Here is a 21,354-nt window from a genome sequence, read left to right on the forward strand (position 1 = left end):
AACATATCAACAGCAACAATCTATCACCCCTAAAATGAAGCCCTCCTTTAAATTAAATTTGATAGAGTTTATACTTCTTCTCTTGTAAACAGGTGTCAAACCACAGTACTAAGGCAGCGTAACATTTGGCTTTGGCCCCTAAGATGCTCTGGCAACTAGTCTTCCGGAGGCCTTATAAGGACTATATTTTAGGCAATTGATTATAAAACTGGCCCCACAGTAAAGGCAATGTGAATGGGGTTTTCCAGCACAATGTTTTTTCCTGCAGAGTTTGTCAACATGTATCTATGTGGTGGGGCCCTCCTGAGAAATTGCACGAAAGTGCTTTGAAATCGCTGTAAGACTGATGCCTTGTTGGTTCAATTACTGCCATTTTATTTGCCCATATTATATATAACTTGTTCTGCTTTTTTTGTGGCCTCTAACATATGTAGCCGCACTCTAGTGCTTGACACGCTGAACAAGGATTCACAAACACCTAGCTGTGTGAAGTCTATATTTCATGCATATTTGTCAAGGTCCCTTTTTTAGGTCTCGCCTGAGCCAGCGCATGTGTCGGTCTGGCGAGACATTTAGTGAGTGGGCTTTCAAAAGTCCTACCACAGCTTTTGGGGTGGCATAGAGTGTGTGGTTACGTGCACAATGAAGAGCAGAGGCGCCATCTGGCTTTCCTCTCTCATCATGGTATGCGCACATCGCACACCACTCGCCAGCCTGCTTTCACTTATGCCGTAGGGCGCATGCACCACTCGCGTGCTTTTAAAAAAAAATGTTTTTGCGCGCGCACACACAATTCCTGGGCTTGTTTTAACGCACGCAAGCACCACTCACGTGCTTGTTTAGGACTTGTACCCTGAATGCACTCAAACTAGTTCTTTTAGGGCTGTGCAGCTGATCCCGATCATTTGTTTTCACAAATAATAGTAATTCAGCTGTCGCTGTGCAGCTATTATGTCTGTGCACTCGTCATCTGTGAGATTCGGAATCAAGCAGATCTGCCCAGCTGCTCAAGCATCCACGGGAATATGTCCGTATGGTCTGCCCTGTACACGCACTGCTCCTGACAGTGCTAAGAGGTGCTGCCCAAGAAGAGAAGTATCAAAAACCCGCCAAACAAAATGATTTATACCCGTCTACAGTCCCGGAGCTTTCGTTATTCCCTCTAAAGATATGCTAACGAGGTTGCTCAGATATTACAATTGCCCGAGTCAAGTTCTACGTCTGATAAAAGCAGCATTTACTTAAAGTAAAGGCTGTGTCAGAGCGCAGCCAAGCAGCCTACATGAAATTAGCAACAGTAAGTGTCTCACAGAAACGCCACCCTAGTTTATTACAAAACCAAACAAACGTGCATAAGGCAAGCACCGCTCCCTTCCTCCCTCTACGTGAGAAAGAATCCCTTCTACTGAACAAACCAGCCCCTGAAGAAAAGCACAGCCCCGTAGACTAAACAACCACCCTTAGCAATATCTCCATATCCAAATGGGGACTAACAGCAAATTAAGAACAGGACGTCCAATCAGTGTGTCCATTTTCCTCCCTGCCGAAACACTATTGGCTCATATGACCCTAGCCCGCTCTTTGCTTTCAGGCAATGTTTATTCGTCCAAATCCGCCCCAGACTGTTTGGAATTTGCCCGCTATTGTTGCCTCACTAACCCTTCTGAGAATAAATATACTGCCATCTTAGTCTGTTTTTATTCCTATGTCACATTTACGAATGCTGATAGTTCATGTACACTTATTTGACATCGCAGCAGCTTAGAATTCATTTATATATTACTGGTTACGATAGGAGGTCTGACTCGCTGTTGGAGGACCACCAAGACTGAACGACCAAACTAGAAATGGGAGCACTTGTACGCGCCAGGGTGTTGGCCCTTCGGAGTGGTGTGGGGGTGGGGTTGAGGGAGGTAGGGGCTCCCAGGAACTTCCACAGATCACAGGAATCCATGTGCTGTTATGGCAAGAAGCTTTGAATAACATTTGGTACACAAACTCACTAACCACACCCCGGTCATGGATTGGCACATAAAGAAGAGTGCTCGAGTTCTGGCCACCCCTCCCAACCTCCCTCCACCTCATACAATTCAGCTACTTCTATATTGTGCTATTATTAAGGTTGTGGCGGATGAGCAGGTCCGAAAGCCTAGGCTGTACACGCATAGCCAATAGGTCTCGCATTTGGGAACTTATAAGTGTTTAGCCATGCAACAGTTGGTGCTGTTGCACCAAGGATATTCTGCTGCATAACTAAATACTTATAAGGTCCCAAAAGCAAGACCTATTAGCTATGCCAATGCTTGTTTTTTTCTTATGTTATTATGAGAAAGATGTACCATATTTGAGTTTTGGTTTCTGTCATATGTACCTTAGTTTGAAGTATGCATGAAGAAAGCTATATAAAGTCATATAATTGGGGGGAGGGGGGAGCATTAGCTGTTCACACCTATGGTTAGCAATGGATGGGCTGTCAGCCCACTGTAAGTTTTTGGTAAACCCACAAAAGATCTTTCACAACTAGACAGCTAATAAGGGAAGCGAAACATATAAATCTAGTGACTGAATTGCACAATGTGAAACCAGAAAGCCTGAGATTGATCCCAGCTTCCCCCACTTTACCAAATTGTGTGGATTGAAATATACTTTTTGAATTCTGAGGAGACATTATCATATTTTTCCACGTTTGCTGCAAGGAAAAGGAAGGTGTTCCTAAAGTTAAGTGGAGCAGGACAACCTAGTTACTTACTTTTTTTTAACTTCAATACCTGTATATTTAACATCTTTTTAATGTTAGTGCTGAGTTCAGTGAACAGCAGCCCAGTGCAGATGTTGATTGGGGTTCGCATGTAAAGGTCAGGTAGGCCGCATGCTGCCCCGGCCATACTTTGAGAATCACTGTTCTACACCAATCTGGCCCTAGAGATGCATCATTTACCTCTGTTTGTTTGCAAACAGAGCAGTGATTCCTGAAGACTCGAGTTATCGTAAAGCTTGGCCCACAGATTAGTACACGTTCATTCCAAGTATATGTGGTTACCACCATTTTAAAGTTACACAATGCTATGCAAAACCCGTCTTCTGTACATCACGCAAACTGTGCTGTTCTTCTAATGCTATAATTAAGGTGCGTTTATTTTCAAATAAGTAATTCATAATGCCTCTGGACCCTTAGTAACTGAGATAACATATGCCTTACATTGTACCAGAGACCATCCATCACTCTACCTCCTCTGCTAAACCTTGACTGCATCACCACAGCCACCACCAGAGTGTCCGAGGCTAGTGAGCAGAACATGCAGTTTCATCTCAGAAGCGGCTGGTGCTCCCTGGACCCGGACAAAAGTCCAAACACTCTCCGTTTTGGCTCGAGAAATCGGCCGGTGGTGCCAGCTGTCAAATCCTTGAGGGCCTGAGAATGAGTATTTCCATATCAGGAAGCAAATTTGTGTAACTCCTTGCCGGCTCAACTGCAAAACCTGGAAACTGTCCTTCACTTCAGGAGGCCATTAAGACCTGGCTCTTCTCTTCATGGTCCATTGCAGACTTTTAACAAACCTGCACCTTTAGGAATTACCGCCAAGAACCATTTATCAAGTGCACGACAGCGCCTCATAAAAAAAATAAACAGGTTTAGTCTATCAGGCAAAAAGTGGGAGCAATAGCTACTTGAATTCACCCTGTTGCTCTGCTGTGGAGCAGATCGGGTAACAAAGGTTTCCTTCAGAACTGATGAACAGGCACAATTAAATAAGCAATGCAATTAAAAACAAAAACAAACACGGCCCACACAATTACATTCAATGAAAAAATTAATTAATCTAAAATTTGAAAATAATAAAATAGTGCAACAAGGATGCTTAAAAACAAACAGTACTACATTAAACACATTGGGCCTGATTCACACAAAGATACACTTTTGTGTAAGTTTACGTTTTTTTTTTACAATTTACAAAGCAATTTTACTAGTAGTATCTGCACTCGTGGTGGTGACTCCACACATAAACTGATAGGCAGCCGTAAAGATGCTATGCTATTCTTAAAATTGTGTACTCCAAAAATCGTAAATTTACACAAAAGTGTAAGGTTACCTTTGTGAAACAAGACCATTGTCCTTACAATGAAATTAAAGAATGGCAGGTGAGTGATGGCAAGAGGGACAGGATGCAGAAATGAATGGACCATAAAAAGATGATGAACAAAAAATATTAAAAACTGTGATTACTAATGGGCCAATAATCCCATTTCAAGTGCAAGCTCCTGTTTGTGTCTAAAATCGGATTACAATCAAGGTGTAAATTGCATCCGAGGGTGAATATCCTCCAGATATTAGCAAGATAAGGTCTGACAACAATCTGGGGGCAAAAATAGCAAACTGCCATTTTGGGCAACTTTAACCCTGTGAAATTTGCACAATTTCTGCATACTTCCCCATTCCAAGGTCTGCAACACTTGGGTGCAAACTGCACTCTCTTTAATGACTTCATCTTGCTTGAGAGGTATCTTTTGGGAGCATAATTTGTGTCTGCAATTGGTCTGTTTTTTCATGACGGCCTTACTGGCACATCTCTTTGTGGCAATATTTAGCTAAACGTGTTGAAAAAACTCCCTTTTATGCAACTCCAGTCCAACTTAGAGACAAATAACTTGCTCAGTTCATTGCAAGCAGTTTTTAGACCTGTTGGACCACTGAGGTGGTGATTTCCTCAGTACTCAATGACCTTCATAGCGCGCTGGATCTGGGAGAGGTACTTAGTCTGCTAGACTTCTCTGCAGCCTTTGCTACAATACGCCACACCATATTTCTCTCAATAGCTAAATTATTTTGTTTACACATGAATGCAGTTAGCTGGAATAAGTCCTTTTTGATGGATCATTATCAAACAATTATTTATCAATTGGCTGAATACTCTTCAAATTGAGTTAGTAGGGATGTGCCTTAGGCATTCATATTGTCAACTCTACTGTTTAACATCTCCAACCCCCTTGCATATTCTTGACAAGAAATCGGAATCCACTTTTATATGTTTGCAAATAACACAATTTCTGTTCAATCTATTTTCCAGATCTGTTGAAGATGCAAGCTTTGTCATCTTTGTCTAGGAAATCATGTGCTTCACCTACAATTGGATGATTACTACATTTCTGAAATTGAATCCATCTAAGAGAGAGGTCTTAACCGCGAAACATTGCATGGATAAATGGAATTCGTCACTCTAATGCCATAGTATGGGGCCTTTACCTTCTCTTGTGAACTCGCTTAAAAACATAGGGTTACTATTAGATTCCAAGTTATCACTCAACCCCAGATTTTCAAAGTTTCTTCCACATATTTAAGGCATTTAAAACTATTTTTAAAATTATACTTTTTATTTCTGCCCAGGGCAAGGCAAGCATATCAAACCAATACGGTCATAGCTTAGACAGTGTGATTTGGGAGGCTCTCAAATTTCCCAACAAAAAATGCAGTGAACAGACGTGTGAAAGGGTAAGATGACAAAGGTTCGGGATGCACTGTTCCATGAGGAACAAGGTTAGTGCAGATGTTTTGCCTCTGTCTAGAGCAACACAGTGAGTTTAAAAAGATGAGTTGGAATGCTACAACGAGTGACTGCCATTGGTTATGCTATTTGAAAGCATCAAACCATCAACCTTTACATGTTTGATTGCCAGTAGTATGCCTAGAAACCTGAGACCGGTGCAGCTATCCAAGCCAACTACTGCAATGTTTGTGAATTCCTCAAATATAGAACAATTGCACTAATTTAAGAAGTACTTCTATGGTGGCAGATTTACTCTTTTTTGAGTAAACCAGTCACTACATAATATTTTTAAGTTAAAAGCTCTTGCTGATATAAGAATGACAAGAAAAACTGAAACAGACATGGTCAACCCGGCTCAGGGCCCGCAGATCCAACTACCAAGCCAAGAATGTATTTGTGGGGAAGTTACATCACTGCCTGCCCGGTTTGGTCTGGTAGTTATCCCTGGAAACTCATGACTATGATCAACTACAACACAACAGCCTGGGATCACTTATTTTAAATGTATTTTCACTGCAATCGCTCTTCTTGATCTATTCTACAAGTCGCCTTGATGGTAGAGTTGTCAGATCAGTGCATAGCTGCAAGGCTCCCAGTTTTCAGTCTTTGCCTTTTACAAATCGTTCTATCAAGTGACTGATGGCCCTATATACTAAGCCCACATTGCAAATAGAGGTTTGAGCTCCTGCAAATTAATAGAGCGAATCGAGCTAGAGCCACGCCAAAGGCCTGGCTTGGCTCTAAGAGTCCATGCTACAATACACAATAAAGCAGACCAGGTCTGGAGATAGTGTGTGTCTGAACCGGACTGTGATCCAGTTGGAAAAGTGCAGTGCTCGATTGCTAGTGAAAAATGGATAAAATAGGCTACGATGTACATTGCGCTTCAGGGTAGTCTTACTACCCAGCGTGTTTTTAACTGTAGACACCTGGATTCCCTTTTCAATGCCACAAGGATCCACGTAGCCTATTTTATCCATTTTTCACTAGCAATCGAGCACTGCACTTTTCTCACATTAGTCTAGGTTCAACACTAGAGCTAGACTACTGACATCCACTTGCGCCCCGGCACTATCTGGTCGGTCGCATGATGGATTGTCTAAATAATTCCCACATGACGCAACTTCCACCATAACGGTGGTCTGATGGGAATCATTCTAGCCCTCTGTGCTTTTAACAACATTATGCGCTCTACCGCATTTCTTTTCAAGAGTACTTCTTTTTACACAGTCATCCAACTGGATCACAGTCCGGTTCAGACACACACTATCTCCAGACCTGGTCTGCTTTATTGTGTATTGTAGCTTGTGAATAGGGGTATGAGCAGACAGGTCTTTAAATATTCCCCTTGACACTCCCCCACCCTTGTTTTTTCTAAGAGTCCATGCACAAGCCAAGCCAGGAAAAGGTTTGACATGTATATTGTGCAACAAACATAATGTAAAAAATATGATACAGTCTCTTTAAAAGTCAAAAAGTGTATAACTTTAACATGCAGAAACGTTTCAACTTAGTAAACTAGATTATATTGCTGCATTGACAAAAATGTATTAAAAGTGATAGTTTTTAAATATTACGCTAACGGCACACCTCCGATGACAATGCCAATAGAGGTAAGTCAGAAGTCATGTAAACCCTAAACATGGCCTACGTTCTTATTATAGATGGAGCAACATTTTAGACTATCAAATGAAAAATAAGAGGTCCTTGTTAAGCACACAACCTGAATTCAAGTATGTAAAAATGCTGTCATTTGCGATAATAAAGAAAAATGTGGCACAGTGAAATAAAACGTTTGCCTAGGATCACACTATTTGTACACTCAGGGAAGCTGTTATTGATTCCAGATTATCTTGTTTCACATTTTTAAATTCAGCGTGTTTTACATAAAACACTAATGCTTTGTATTTTATTCTTGGTCCTCAAGAAAAGCAGACATAGTCATAGCAGACCCGACTCAGGGACCCAGATCCAACTACAAAGCCAGAAATGCAGTTGTTTGGGGGGTGTCACACCCAAAACACCCTCCTCCCCCGGCAGCTACGGCCCTACAAACCAACTCCACTTCACAATCACAAATCACAAGCATAGATAAAGCCAATGAATTTTGCTTTTATATAGTTCAAATATTTAACATACCTCCACTATCACACACACAGTAAGGCAGCAACATTCAACCTTCCCCACACCTCAAACTGGCTAGTATAGTCAGCCCTCATTCAATATCGATGGCACATGCAAAATAGACATAGCTTTTGAATCGTTAGTGCATGCTTACTTACACAAACAACAGGTGCAGCATGTGTACTGGTAGTGCATGTTTCTCACACAAAGAGCAGATAAAACATGTGCATATATATTGTATGTTTTCTCACACAAAGAGTAGGTGCAACATGTGCATGAGAATAGCAACATTTATCACACAAAGAACTGGTGCAACACATGCATGTGATGATTCCTCACACGAATGGGTGCACTATGTGCATCTGTAGTACATGCTGTCTCACAGAAAGAACAGGTGCCGCATGTACACTGGTAGTGTATGCATGCTCACACAAAGAACAGATGCAGTATGTGCATCAGGAGAGCATGTTTTTTCACACTACGAACGGGTGCAGCATGTGCATCAGAAGAACATGTTCCCCCCCCACAGACAGCAGGTGTAGCATGTACCCCTGTAGGGCATGCTTTCTTATACAAAGAACTATTATTAGTGTATACTTTCTCACATAAAGAACATGTGCAGCATGTCCATCGATAGTATATGCTCTTCACATAAAGAACAGGTACCACATATGCATCAGTACAGCATGCTTACTCACACAAAGATCAGGAGCAGCATGTGCATTCTTCACACAAAGAACAGGTGCACCGTGTGCAACAGGAGTTCATGTTTTCTCACATAAAGAAAATGTGCGTACTTCATTAGCATATGCCTCTTCATACAAACACTGATGCAGCATGTTCATCGGTAGAGCATGCTTTCATACACAAAGAACAGGTGCTGCATGTGCATCATTAGTACCTGTGTCCCCATGCAAAGGACAGGTGTACCATGTGCATTGGGAGCGCATGCTTTCTCACATAAAGAACATGTGCAGCACATACATTGATAGTATATGCCTCCTGACACAAAGAACGGGTGCTGCATGTGCATCAGAAGAACATGCCTCCTCACACAAAGATCAGGTGCAGCACGTGCATCAGCAGAGCATGCCTCCTCACACAAAGATCAGGTGCAGCACGTGCATCAGCAGAGCATGCCTCCTCACACAAAGATCAGGTGCAGCACGTGCATCAGCAGAGCATGCCTCCTCACACAAAGAACAGGTGCAGCATGCGCACTGCTCACTGGTAGTGCTTACTTCCTCACATAAAGAGCAGGTGTACTGAGTACATCGGGAGTGCATGCTTTCTCACAAAAAGAACGTGCAACACTAGTAAATACCTCCTCACACAAAGAACAAGTGCAGCATGTGCATTGGTAGAGCATGCCTCCTCACACAAAGAACAGTTGCAGCACGTGCATCAGCAGAGCATGCCTCCTCACACAAAGAACAGGTGCAGCACGTGCATTAGAAGAGCATGCCTCCTCACACCTAGAACAGGTGCAGCACGTGCATCAGTAGAGCATGCATCCTCAAAGAACAGGTGCAGCACATGCATCAGTAGAGCATGGCTCCTCAAACAAAGAACAGGTGCAGCACGTGCATCAGCAGAGCATGCCTCCTCACACAAAGAACAGGTGCAGCACGTGCATCATTAGAGCATGCCTCCTCACACAAAGAACAGGTGCAGCACATGCATCAGTAGAGCATGCATCCTCAAACAAAGAACAGGTGCAGCACGTGCATCATTAGAGCATGCCTCCTCACACAAAGAACAGTTGCAGCACGTGCATCAGCAGAGCATGCCTCCTCACACAAAGAACAGGTGCAGCACGTGCATTAGAAGAGCATGCCTCCTCACACCTAGAACCGGTGCAGCACGTGCATCAGTAGAGCATGCATCCTCAAAGAACAGGTGCAGCACATGCATCAGTAGAGCATGGCTCCTCAAACAAAGAACAGGTGCAGCACGTGCATCAGCAGAGCATGCCTCCTCACACAAAGAACAGGTGCAGCACATGCATCAGTAGAGCATGCTTCCTCAAACAAAGAACAGGTGCAGCACGTGCATCATTAGAGCATGCCTCCTCACACAAAGAACAGGTGCAGCACATCCATTGATACTATATGCCTCCGCACACAAAGAACAGTTGCAGCACGTGCATCAGAAGAGCATGCCTCCTCACACCTAGAACAGGTGCAGCCCGTGCATCAGTAGAGCATGCATCCTCAAAGAACAGGTGCAGCACATGCATCAGTAGAGCATGGCTCCTCAAACAAAGAACAGGTGCAGCATGTGCATCAGCAGAGCATGCCTCCTCACACAAAGAACAGGTGCAGCACATGCATCATTAGAGCATGCCTCCTCACACAAAGAACAGGTGCAGCACATGCATCAGTAGAGCATGCTTCCTCAAACAAAGAACAGGTGCAGCACGTGCATCATTAGAGCATGCCTCCTCACACAAAGAACAGGTGCAGCACATGCATCAGTAGAGCATGCTTCCTCAAACAAAGAACAGGTGCAGCACGTGCATCATTAGAGCATGCCTCCTAACACAAAGAACAGGTGCAGCACATCCATTGATACTATATGCCTCCTCACACAAAGAACAGATGCAGCACGTGCATCAGTAGAGCATGCCTCCACAAACAAAGAAAAGGTGCAGCATGCACATCAGAGTTGCATGCTTCCTCACACAATAATGAACAGGTACAGCATGCACACTGCTCACTGGTAGTTCATGCTTCCTCACATAAAGAGCAGGTGCACTGAGTACATCAGGAGTGAATGCATTCTCACATAAAGAACGTGCATCACTATTACATACCTACTCACACAAAGAACAGGTGCAGCATGTGCATCGGTAGAGCATGCCTCCTCACACAAAAAACAGGTGCAGCATGTTTATCAGTAGAGCATGTCTCTTCAAGCAAAGAACAGGTGCACCATGTGCATCAGAATTGCATCCTTCCTCACAAAGACCAGGTGCAGCATGCGCACTGGTCACTGGTGGTGCATACTTCCTAACATAAAAGAACATGTGCAGCACGTGCATCAGTAGTATGTGCCTCCTCACACAAAGAAAAGTTGCAGCATGTGCATTGTCAGTTTATGCCCCCCACATAAAGACAAGTGTATCATGTGCAGAAGGAGTATCAATTTCCCTCATAGGCAGAACACTGTTACATTATAGGAAGCAGTAGAGTGCAAGGTTCCTTTTACCTTGAATATTTCCGAGTTTTAAATTGCAAGGGACACTTTTGGAGACGTTTGGGAGATTTTGTGGGACTCATACACCTTCAGGGGTCACTGAATGTGCAACAAAACCAAGGCTGACAGGTGAGTGCAAATGAGAGAGAAAGCAGAAGGCCGCCCAGAGATCGACTTGGAAAGGTATCGTTTATGGACACATGCATCTAACACCTCCCCCTACAACCACCTACCCCAAGGGACCAATATTTTATTTCTGGTTAAATTTATTTTCTGCTAAACACAAGTCAACCTCTGTATCCCTTGGCTCTGCAAGCGAAGAGTTTGCATTCAGTGCTGGGTTACAGGTGTCCCCTACGGGCCCTTTAATTTCCTAACCGGTAAAGTGGTTACACGTTTTCATCCATTCTGAGAACAGAACATGTCCTTGGCTTTCTCTGACTAATGCACTTGAATATATGATGACTTCATCTGTCTTATACACTGGGCTCTAATGAGCTGCACTAAACTTGGGACTCTTTACATCAGACTTGCTAAATCATATATATTCTAAGTCAGCTGACCATAGATGGAGCCAACATCAGATACATAACAGTACATTTCACTCTCCAAAACCTTCTTAATAGAGCTCTTAGACAGCTGAACATCAACAGGTGATCACTAGTACAAGTACTCTGCAGGCCTGAAGAAACTGCTCGGAGCTGTCCGAGCACACACATCGCATGTCTACAGCCAGCAGAGAGATGTGTGCTTCCAAATGCCAAACAGTTGCAGGAGTGGTCTCAGTACCTGATGGTCAGGGCCACCGGAATTGTGTGGCAGGCGAGAACCATTTGAGACAGAAGGGTTGGATAAATGATATGTTAAAAGGACAAATTCTGCATGTACTGCGGCACAATTTGTGGCTTTGTTAGTTTGTCTTTTTGAAACATGTTATCACTAGCTGAGAATGGTTTCACTTGATCAGTATCAGTTTAACACCCAGCTAGAGCAATCAGCAACTGAAATGTGACCAATTAACTATCACCAAGGATCTTCAATTCTGCTGCAACAGGTGTGGCAATGCATTTTTTTTAAATCATTTTCATTAACATATTATATAACCAGCCTACATCAAAGTCTGAGATAATCATCCCTTTGGTTACAAGTGGCAATTAAACATTCACGGACCTTGGGCGGCAGTGAGTACAGTCTACGCCAATTGGCCTGGAGCGACTTTAGTGTAGTCGCCGGCCAGGGATCACCTCAGCAGGTGGGGGAAGAAGCTTGGTGTTCGAAGCCAAAGTCTCAGTACCAGGCGTAAGGTGCCGGGACACAGGGTGTGGGTTAGCTCAATGCTTTAACCTGCATCGTACTACATGCAGGGTGAGTAGCCAGTGGGAGGCGCACTGGGCTGCTCCTCGCGGGGTGTTGCAGTGGTCCAATGACGAATAGCCACTCCTGTAGGGAAGATGGTGGAAACTTAAGTAAAGTAATGGTTGCTTAGGAGGAGAGGTCACCATCTGAAGTTGCTTCGATCGACTTTTCAAGAAGCTTAGGTAGCAGCAAAGATTTTAGAAAACTTGGCCAGGAGACCGTCTGATCCTGGCACTGTACTGGTGACCAGGTCAACAATTACCCCTCTAACATTCTGTACAGTGATGGGGGCTTCAATCTAATCACAATCAGTTGGCGGCAGCTGGATAACAGGTATTTCATCAAGAAAGAAGGCTACCTCTGGTAGGGCCACACCAATCTGTGCGTCACAGAGGTCTTGGTAGTAATGATGACACATACGGAGGGTAGCTTGTTGGGAGTAATGTAGCGCCCCGTCTGCACCTTGTAACAACGTCACTTCTGTCTATAGTGCTTCCAATTTGAGTAGCCACACCAATAGGTATCCTGGTTTGTCCCCTTTGGTGTGTGCTGAAAGCGTGGCAATGCATTTTGAAAACTTTTGATCCATTTGAGCAACAATTTTTTAGCTAAAATCTGCAAACTGTGGAGCAGGTGATTGGTTATGTGGTAAGTGTTTCACATACATAATTATTCAGGAAAACACTGTGGTATAATCGCACAATTTCAGTGGCCCTGCTGATGGTGCAGAAAAGTTAACAAAGATGGGATGGTTTCGGGCACTGGTGAACTCCTAGCCCCCACTATTTCCGGGTAAAATGTATTTGGGAGACCTGACCAAATAATAGCACAAGATTACACAGTGTGATGTATTTTAGAAAACCTTACTGCCCAAAAAATATGTCAGACTGCCAATAATTATAGTGAGAGAGGCAGGTGATGGGGGGGCCTGGATAGGGCATGGAGTACTATGGCACAGAGGCAATGGAAGTATGTTCAGGTTGTAGAGCAGATGGGGCGGAGCAATGGGGGAAAAGGGAAATGGGGTGAGAGAAGGACCACATAAGACACATGCAGGGGCCGGGGGGAAGAGGAGCAAAGCATGGAGCCCTTTGTGGGAGCTTAAAGGACACAGGCAGAACTCAAACAAATTAGAGATGAGACAGAGCACAGGAGTGAGAGTGTAAATGAGGCAAAGGGGTGTGGTGGGTAAGAGGAGGACAGAGGGCGGAGCTTTGTGGGTGAGACCAGATGGGGTCCGGGGGGGGGCAATGAGGGGAGACAATGATGGGACTCCATGGCATGGGTGAACAGGACAGATGGTGACAGAGGGAGAGATAAGGACGTGACAAAGCAGCACAAGTGTAAAGAATAGGTACATAGAGAAGGACAAGCCAACAAACTATCAAGGCCAGCCGAGCCAAAGGTCTGGCTTGGCTCCAAGAGCCCACGCACAAGCTGATCCCTGAAAATGCGAGGCACGCACATCGTACAAGAAACACCATATAAACTATGATAAAGTCTCTTCAGAATTAATCAAATGTATTTCTTTAATAGATGAAAATTAAAAATACAAGAGGTTTTTGTACAGTGAACATCTTGAACACATATATGTGATGTTGCACTTTTATGTGATCATGAAGAAAAAGCAGACTTGTGAATTCAAATATTCTCCTAGAATCACACAATTTGGTCATGCGGGGATAAGGGATTGGTCACAGGTGTTCTAGTTTCCCATTGTGCATTTAAGCCTCTAAGGTGGGCATCCCTTTTCTGTCTCGGGTGCATCACATTATAGAGTGGGAGCAAGAAGAAGCCACATGTAGGCTTGGCTCTTTTTTGGCTCGAGGGGCCAAGAAGACCTTGAGCTGAGCCAGACGCGGCATCAGGTCTCGAGCCATCACTGGGTCGCCCACCTCTACCGGCAGAGGCGGTGAATGGGACAAAAGGTCAGGAGAGACACCACCTTGGGCAGACGTAGATACACACAACACACAGTCCATTTGGGGAGAAGTGGATGAGTAGTGGCAACCATGGTAACTACAGTGCACCCTGTTCCAACATGGCATTGTATACATTTGCATCAGTGGTCTAGGTGCAAAACAAGTATGTGAACTGTGATGTATGGAGCAAACGGTGGGGTGTAGAAAGGATGATGGCAAGGGGGTGGAGGTCAACGTTGACAGTGTGGACAGACAGACCTCTGAGCCTAAGCCTTCTACCAGCTGTAATGTAGGAAACAAAAACTACAAGCTCCCTAACGTAAATCACTGTTAGCAGAAAATCAGACCTGGATTGAGCCGTCACACATGACATGAGGCGTTCTGCCAGCCTTCATGACTCTGCATGTGAAAGAAGCAGCCGCAGGTTTTAAAGTAAAGAGACCACGTGCGTTAAGGATATTTAAGGGGATTCTGTGTAGTGGGAGAGATGGCCTTTCAAGCACAGATGTGAGCATCAAAATGTTATCGGTCAAACATTTACACTAATCTTGAGGAAAGGGACCAGTTAACAAGGAATATTGGCCAGCACAGTGAAACCACCAGGGAAAAGGGCCCTAGGATAAGAACCCCTGACACTCCATCCCTCCTGTGATAAGGTCTGCATCAGAGCATAATGTCTGAACAGCTTTGATCCTCTTACATACATGAACAAGTGATAAAATAATTAATACAAATTGTCCACTGTAAACACAATAGTCAGGTAGGCCAATCAATTAGTTTTTGTTCCTAGTAGACTTTGTACAGTCGGATCTTAAGAACGGTGCGTCGACGTTTCGACCCTGGGGGGCGATGCGCTGAATTATGCGCATCAAGGGCGGGTCTTCATCAGGACTGGATGGATGTGGCACAGCCTTCTGAGGTATGCGAATCCTCTGGGATATCTGGTCCTATATTTGGGACGGTGCTAGTCAGCCAACATAACACATCTAGCTCTGAGTTGCTGTCTTGTCTCTTTCTATAACGATTGAACACACCTGGGGTGGGATTCCAGCAGGGGTGCCTCATTGATTTGATGCGCGAAGGTAGCCGGCGTCTTTCTCCGTCGGATCCTTGTTAGGGAATGCCTCAAACATTTACACTAATCTTGAAGAAAGGGACCAGTTAACAAGGAATATTGCCTAGCACGATTAAACCACCAGGGAAAAGGGCCCTAGGATAAGACCCCTGACACCCCATCCCTCCCGTGATAAGGTCTGCATCAGAGCATAATATGTCTGAACAGCTTTGATCCTCTTTGCGGGCCGCTTCTACAGGCTCAGCACATGCTCTTCAGTGAGCTCCCGAGGTGCATTTACACGACTTTTTCACAAAGTGCATTAACAAATTTGCATTAATGAAATTAGTATGGGAATTCTGATCCTTGTATTTACCATTACAACTGCAATCCTAGAAATATTAAAAGAAAGTTAAGCAGTCAAAAATTTAGAGGGACTATAATTGGAATAGAAAGTTAGCTTCCCCGCATAATGGCCTGAAGCTGTAATTGGAGACACAAATCTCCGAATATCTTCTGCTGCAGGGCCGGGAGGGGCAGATTCCACTTCTGTGACTTCTTTAAACATCACTGCAAACATCTGCGCCCTCTAGTGGATTTGACACTAGATGCCATAGCATAAACAAACATTTGCAAAGGCAAAAGGCCTGGTGTTAAATGTATTTGTAAAGCACAAACTATCTCAGACGCTGAGAAGATTACGTACAGCTAAAGAGATAAAGGATGAGGTTAAAAAAGCCAGGTTTTGATGGCTTTCCTGAACTTAATAAGCAAGAGAAGAAAGGCAAATATATACATGGGAAAAACCAATGGGAAATAAACTTAAATGGAAATTCAATAAGAAAGACACAGAGGGAAAGATCAAAGGGACAACAGACTAGGAATACAAGCACGAGTTCTCACTAGAACATTTAAAAAGACTTGCTGCTGAAAAACAATTAAATCAAAAAAATATATATCTATACCATTGAAAGCATGAGATAAAAAGTTTCTCACTATGACCTAACAACATTGTATCAGACGTGCTGCCAAGTCAGAGATTTGAAATGGCAGAGCCCGCTGACGTTTCGCCATTGGGCACCCAGTGCTTCAACCCGCTGTAAACAGAGCAGAGGATGCATGGGTTTGGTAGGGTGGGAGCATCGACCCTCTACGGCGTTTCTCCTGCTCTGCCAAACTCTGACTGAGGCTATCAGTCTTGTCGACACCAATGCAAAACTGACTAGTAATGCCTATGCTCCTATTTGCCAAGTTATATTATACTCTTTGCAAAAAAGGAATGTTTATTCAGAAGTTTATCAACCACGGGGCTCTGGTCGTTGCTTTCTTAGTTATGGCCTTGAAGACAAGCCCCTTGTACAAACCCACTCAACCTCGTCTTCCATCTTTTTCTTCCCATTGAAAGCAGACACAAAGGATTGGAAGGAAGAGGGGAGAGGTGGAGGTGAGAGACGTGGAAAGGAGGGTTTAGGGAAATGTGTAAAGTAGGTTGTGACTGGCAGGGAAAGAGACAGGGAGAGATACATCGAGCAATGGTGTCTGGGAGAGGATGAGCCCCCAGCTGTCCTCTTACCTGTAGCTCAGATGAATGATGTCTTTGCTCCTCAGAGTATCCCTGAGGAAATGCCGTGTGTCCAGGCTCAGGCTTTTAGCGGCGGAGTCTCCCACTGCCACAGCCACCACTCTGCCCACACTCTGCCTGCCCAGGAAGCCCTTGAGCCTCTGACCTTCATCTTCTGACAGGTGGGTATCAAAGCGCTCTGTCGCCAGCACCTGGCCCGTCTCCCCATCAATAACACGCATGTTGAGCCCGCGGCTGCCCCAGCGCTTCTCCCACCGGTAGGCCCCGTGGGGTAAACCGCCAGCATGCAGGGTCCTGTCCAGCAATGTCCAGGACAGAGTCTTCTCTCCATGGAGCTCCAGGATGCCACCAGCATCGACTCCCAGGAACTTGAGGCCGAAGTCGGGCACCTCGCTTCGCTCTGCTGCTCGGCCATACAAGGAGATGGTGGCGTTCGATCGGTAGGGGCACCTTGCAGAGCCAATGTGCAGAGCGCCCCCATTTCGAATGAGGAGGTACTGTGTCCGCAGCGAGAGGGACTTCTGGGATTCTGCAAAAATTAAGACCCCTGGAACAGAGATAGGCGGTTGAAACACAAGGCAAAACAGCACCAGTATTCCACACAGTCCACTGCCTGAGCATCCAATTGGTACACTGTCAAACCCATTAGTAATATGGGCGGCACACAGAACTCCAAGACACAGACCTGCCTGCCGGAGCATGCACCCAGACACCCTCCACCCAACAAGGAAAACTGGAGCATCCCTATATTAAAAGAGTAGGGCCGGCTTTAGCGCTTGTAGGCTCTTGTGCGATAATCTATGTTATTGCCCCCCACCCCCATTGACCTTCTTCTCCCACTACCACCCTTCAACTGTACCTCTCTCTCCTTAGTCCCTATCTTGCATGTATTTACATTTTTTGTGCACTAATCATACCAATGTATGGCATCCAAGAACTTTTCTTCACACATACATTATTACAGAGACAATGAATCATACAAGTGTGTAACTCAAAGTAGAGGAAATATTACATAACACAATGAGGAGTTCAAGGTGTATAATTCACATGTGATAAGAGTGCTTGGTCTGGAGAAGCACAAACTCTGGATTCAAAACTTAACACAGTGGTTTGGGCTGGTTTTACTAACAAAAGTATAGCGGTGGAAAAAACACTAATCCACTGAGTTATCTAAATAAAATATAATTCTTGGTCTGAAAGTTACATGTGCAGCAGGCACATTAACCCTGTGTGCCACTTCATAATGAGTCAAAATTGCAACTAGATAAAACTCAGATCTCTCCAGCAGGTATGTTTATTATTGCCCAGCCCTGGCCCGTGGAGGGAGTTCTGTGGGGCAGAGAGGCGGGGGAGGGGCAGGATGGGGGGTGGGGTGGGGGGGGTACTAAACACCGGAACATGGATAATTGAAGGTAAGTAAACAATTTTATAAATCGTAGCGCACCCTTCATTGCAAAATGTGATGCAGCGCGCGCTACGAAATTCATCTTATTTATTAAATTGTTTACTTACCTCCAATTATCTATGTTCCGGTGTTTAGTACCCCCCACCCTGCCCCTCCCCGCCCCGCCTCTCTGCCCCACGGTACTCCCTCCATGGGCCATGGCTGTTATTGCCTAGAAATTGTTGGGCACACAAGGAACTTTGCAGTAGCTGTTTTAATCCAATCAGATACTTGAAAATACATCTCCCCAACGGCCCCCGAACTCATCTTCCAGTGCAGCGGCACCAGTCACATCACCCTAAAGCTGGCATTGTAAAGCAGCCGCGGCCCATGCAGGTAAGAGCCACGGTGGGGCCAGGTGGGAGGGGGATTTCAATGGACGATGACGAGGGGAAATTATTTATTTAATTTTCACTCATCGTCGTCCGAAATCCCGCCCCACCCGACCCAAGCACTCTTACCTGTATGGGTCGCGGTCGCTGTAAAAATGCCCTGCCTACCCCTGGTAATGCGTTCATACTTTTGTTGAACTTGGTTAGAGGGGTTCTTTTAGGGAATTATGTCACAATTTTTATCAAAACCCCAGCCGACATCATCAAACAAAGCAACATTGTTGATTGTTAGAGATGCACAACTGGGGAAAGAGAACTGTTTGTTTTTGCTCTGCGCTGGATGTCCTCTTCCAGAGCGGCTCTTCGGAGTGTCACTGAGTGTTCCAAGTATCCATATCTGCCGCCTCCCTTTTATTCACGGTATGCTGTGGTTTGCTAAGTTCAAGGATCGCCACTGAACCGATTGCTTCTGCCTGTTGCATAAAGAGTCCATAGCCTCTGAAACAGGCACTGCACAAAATGAGACTAAAATGTGCAATCCCTGTAGTGGAGCAAGCATGCCATGGGCCTTGGCGCAAGTGAGGAAACATTCCCCTTTGATTGCTGTTGGAAAAGGAAAATACAGCAATTTACAGAGTTCAATTGGCCCCTCGGGGCTCTCGACCCTTGTACAACTGCACCTGCTGCACCAATGGTAGCTCTGCCCAGTGGTCGAAGTGGGCGGGAACGGCAGGGCACGGCGTGCCCCTACTTCTTTAATTCTGTAGATTCTGTTCCCCTACTTTTTTTATTATGAACAAGCGTCCCTGGACGTCAGAAATATTCTGTTCGTGGACGGGCGGGGAGCAGAGAAGGAAAAGGTCTCTGTCTCTTACTTCCTGCCCAGTCAAGACAAGGAAGGTGTCCGCTTCTGCTCTGCCGCTGGCAGCTGCCCCCTCTTTCTTACTCCTATTCCCCCTCTTTCTTACTCCTATTCCCTCTCATTCTGTCTAACTATTTCTCACTTTTCCGAAAATCATGAATCAAGAAATGGTTCTCACCATCTCTTCCTGTCGTCCATTTGTACCCCTGTGAAATGGATGCAAAAAAGAAAAACACTTTTGCTGGAAATGCCGTTTTGACAATAAAATGTTCAAACTCTGAAAAATAATTAAATAAAGCAAGATGGAGTGTTCTTAAAGTGGCCAGATAATTTTTTTTGTCAAACCCCAACACATTAGCGCCACTTTCCAGAGTTTGCCAGTAAAGCGCTACTTTTGTTTTCTTGTCTTTCTTTGAACAGCATTGTTTTCCTCCAGTACCTCCTACATGGAGGCAGGGCCGGCGCTAGGCATGGGCAGTGTGGGCAGCTGCCCAGAGCCTGGCACTCTGCCTGCAAGGATGGGGCCGCCCACAATGACAATTAACACCCCACTAGTCCTCATGTATGTCTGCCGATCAGAGTGAAAGAAATACTTCACAAACGGGCTCATGGGAGGGGGCCGCCCCTCCTGGGGCCTCTAAGGGATAGTGTGGAAAGGCCTAGGGGAGGGTACACCTCTCAGGCAGCCAGTTCAGAGACTCGGCAGGGCGGCCATTGTCAGCACTTTAGCCCACACAGGTTTAACTCAGCCCCCAAGCAATTCTCACACCTTCAGTTCGAAATGGGCTGTACAAGAGTTGCTTGGGGTGGCAGAGAATAGGAGCTGCGGCCCAAGTGGAGTCTGCACAAAGCAGCTTCCCCAAGATCAGAAGGTGTCACTTATGTAGATTTCAGGGCCCTCCCACATTCCCTTTTGCCCAGGGCCCTGAAAATCCTAGGACCGGCCCTGCCTGGAGGTACTGCAATACTTGGTTGATGGGTGGATTGGAAAACTAAATGTTTACGGCGGCTTTGTGTTCACAAATGTGGTCTTTTGAAACCATATTGCTTACGTTTTGTAAGCATATAAGCAGTGGACATTGAAATGGGTCCTTTCTGGGCCCTGTAGTTATGTCCTTAACTTTTCAGGAAAAAATACTTGTTGATTTCTGAATAATGACTGTAAAAGCTTTCATTCCTTATGAGTGTTTGTTTTTTCCAGGATGTTGTTACCTTTTCTTTAAGGCAGCATATTGCTCTTGCCTAGTGTGTAATTTGAATTGAGTCGCATCCAGTTATTTATAGCAGGTCAAATTGGATTGTAGCTGAAGGCAGTATGAGTTTCTCTCAGTGGGGCAGTATGGTGTTCAGTGAGGGAGCAGATGTAGCACTGGGGGCAGAGCTGTTAAATTTAGAACTGGGGAACCAGGTACAGTCTTCATCAACAGTCCCCCAGACCACTCTCCTGAGGGAGCACATCCCCATGCCAGACCTTAGAAGGCACCAGTAAAGCCCTGGTGTGTTAGCACCAGCAGGTGGACCCTAGCAGTGACAAGTGTGGGTTCACCTTGAAGGCTTGCCCACCACAATCCATACTGAAGTTCACCTCCAGTCTTGCGGGCAGGCCTACGAAGAAGCAGACCCTAGAGCAACAGTGACTCTGTCACTGAGGTCACAGGACCCCTGAGAAGAGCTGGCTCTAGGGCGGTGCGACTGGTGTGATCGCAACGGGCGCTGACTTTGAGTGGGGGCTTCGTATTTTATGGTTTTAAAAGCACTTGCTGCCTCCTTCCTGGCCGCCAGCTATTTTCGGCAATAATAAAAATGTCATAATAACTCTGATGAATAAACTTCTTCCTAGAGCGAGATAGGAGATTTGTCTAGTGGAAGTTTTGACTCATGGAAAGATAGCGCAGAGGGTTAATGTGCCTGCTGCAAAGAAAATGTACCAGGCCCAT

The 21,354-nt window shown here is 45.1% G+C and overlaps 1 protein-coding gene across 1 annotated transcript in view; it reads right to left on the bottom strand.

Moving 5' to 3' along the window:
• Positions 1-21,354, bottom strand: part of LOC144823963 (cell surface hyaluronidase-like) — a 582,809-nt gene that overhangs the window by 327,068 nt on the left and 234,387 nt on the right. The window contains exon 5 of the mRNA XM_078682928.1: positions 16,771-17,326. Within this exon, the coding sequence (XP_078539054.1) occupies positions 16,771-17,326 (556 nt within the window). The remainder of the gene's footprint in view (positions 1-16,770; positions 17,327-21,354) is intronic.

Source organism: Lissotriton helveticus, chromosome 3_1, assembly GCF_964261635.1.
Source record: "Lissotriton helveticus chromosome 3_1, aLisHel1.1, whole genome shotgun sequence".
Lineage (NCBI taxonomy): Eukaryota > Metazoa > Chordata > Amphibia > Caudata > Salamandridae > Lissotriton > Lissotriton helveticus.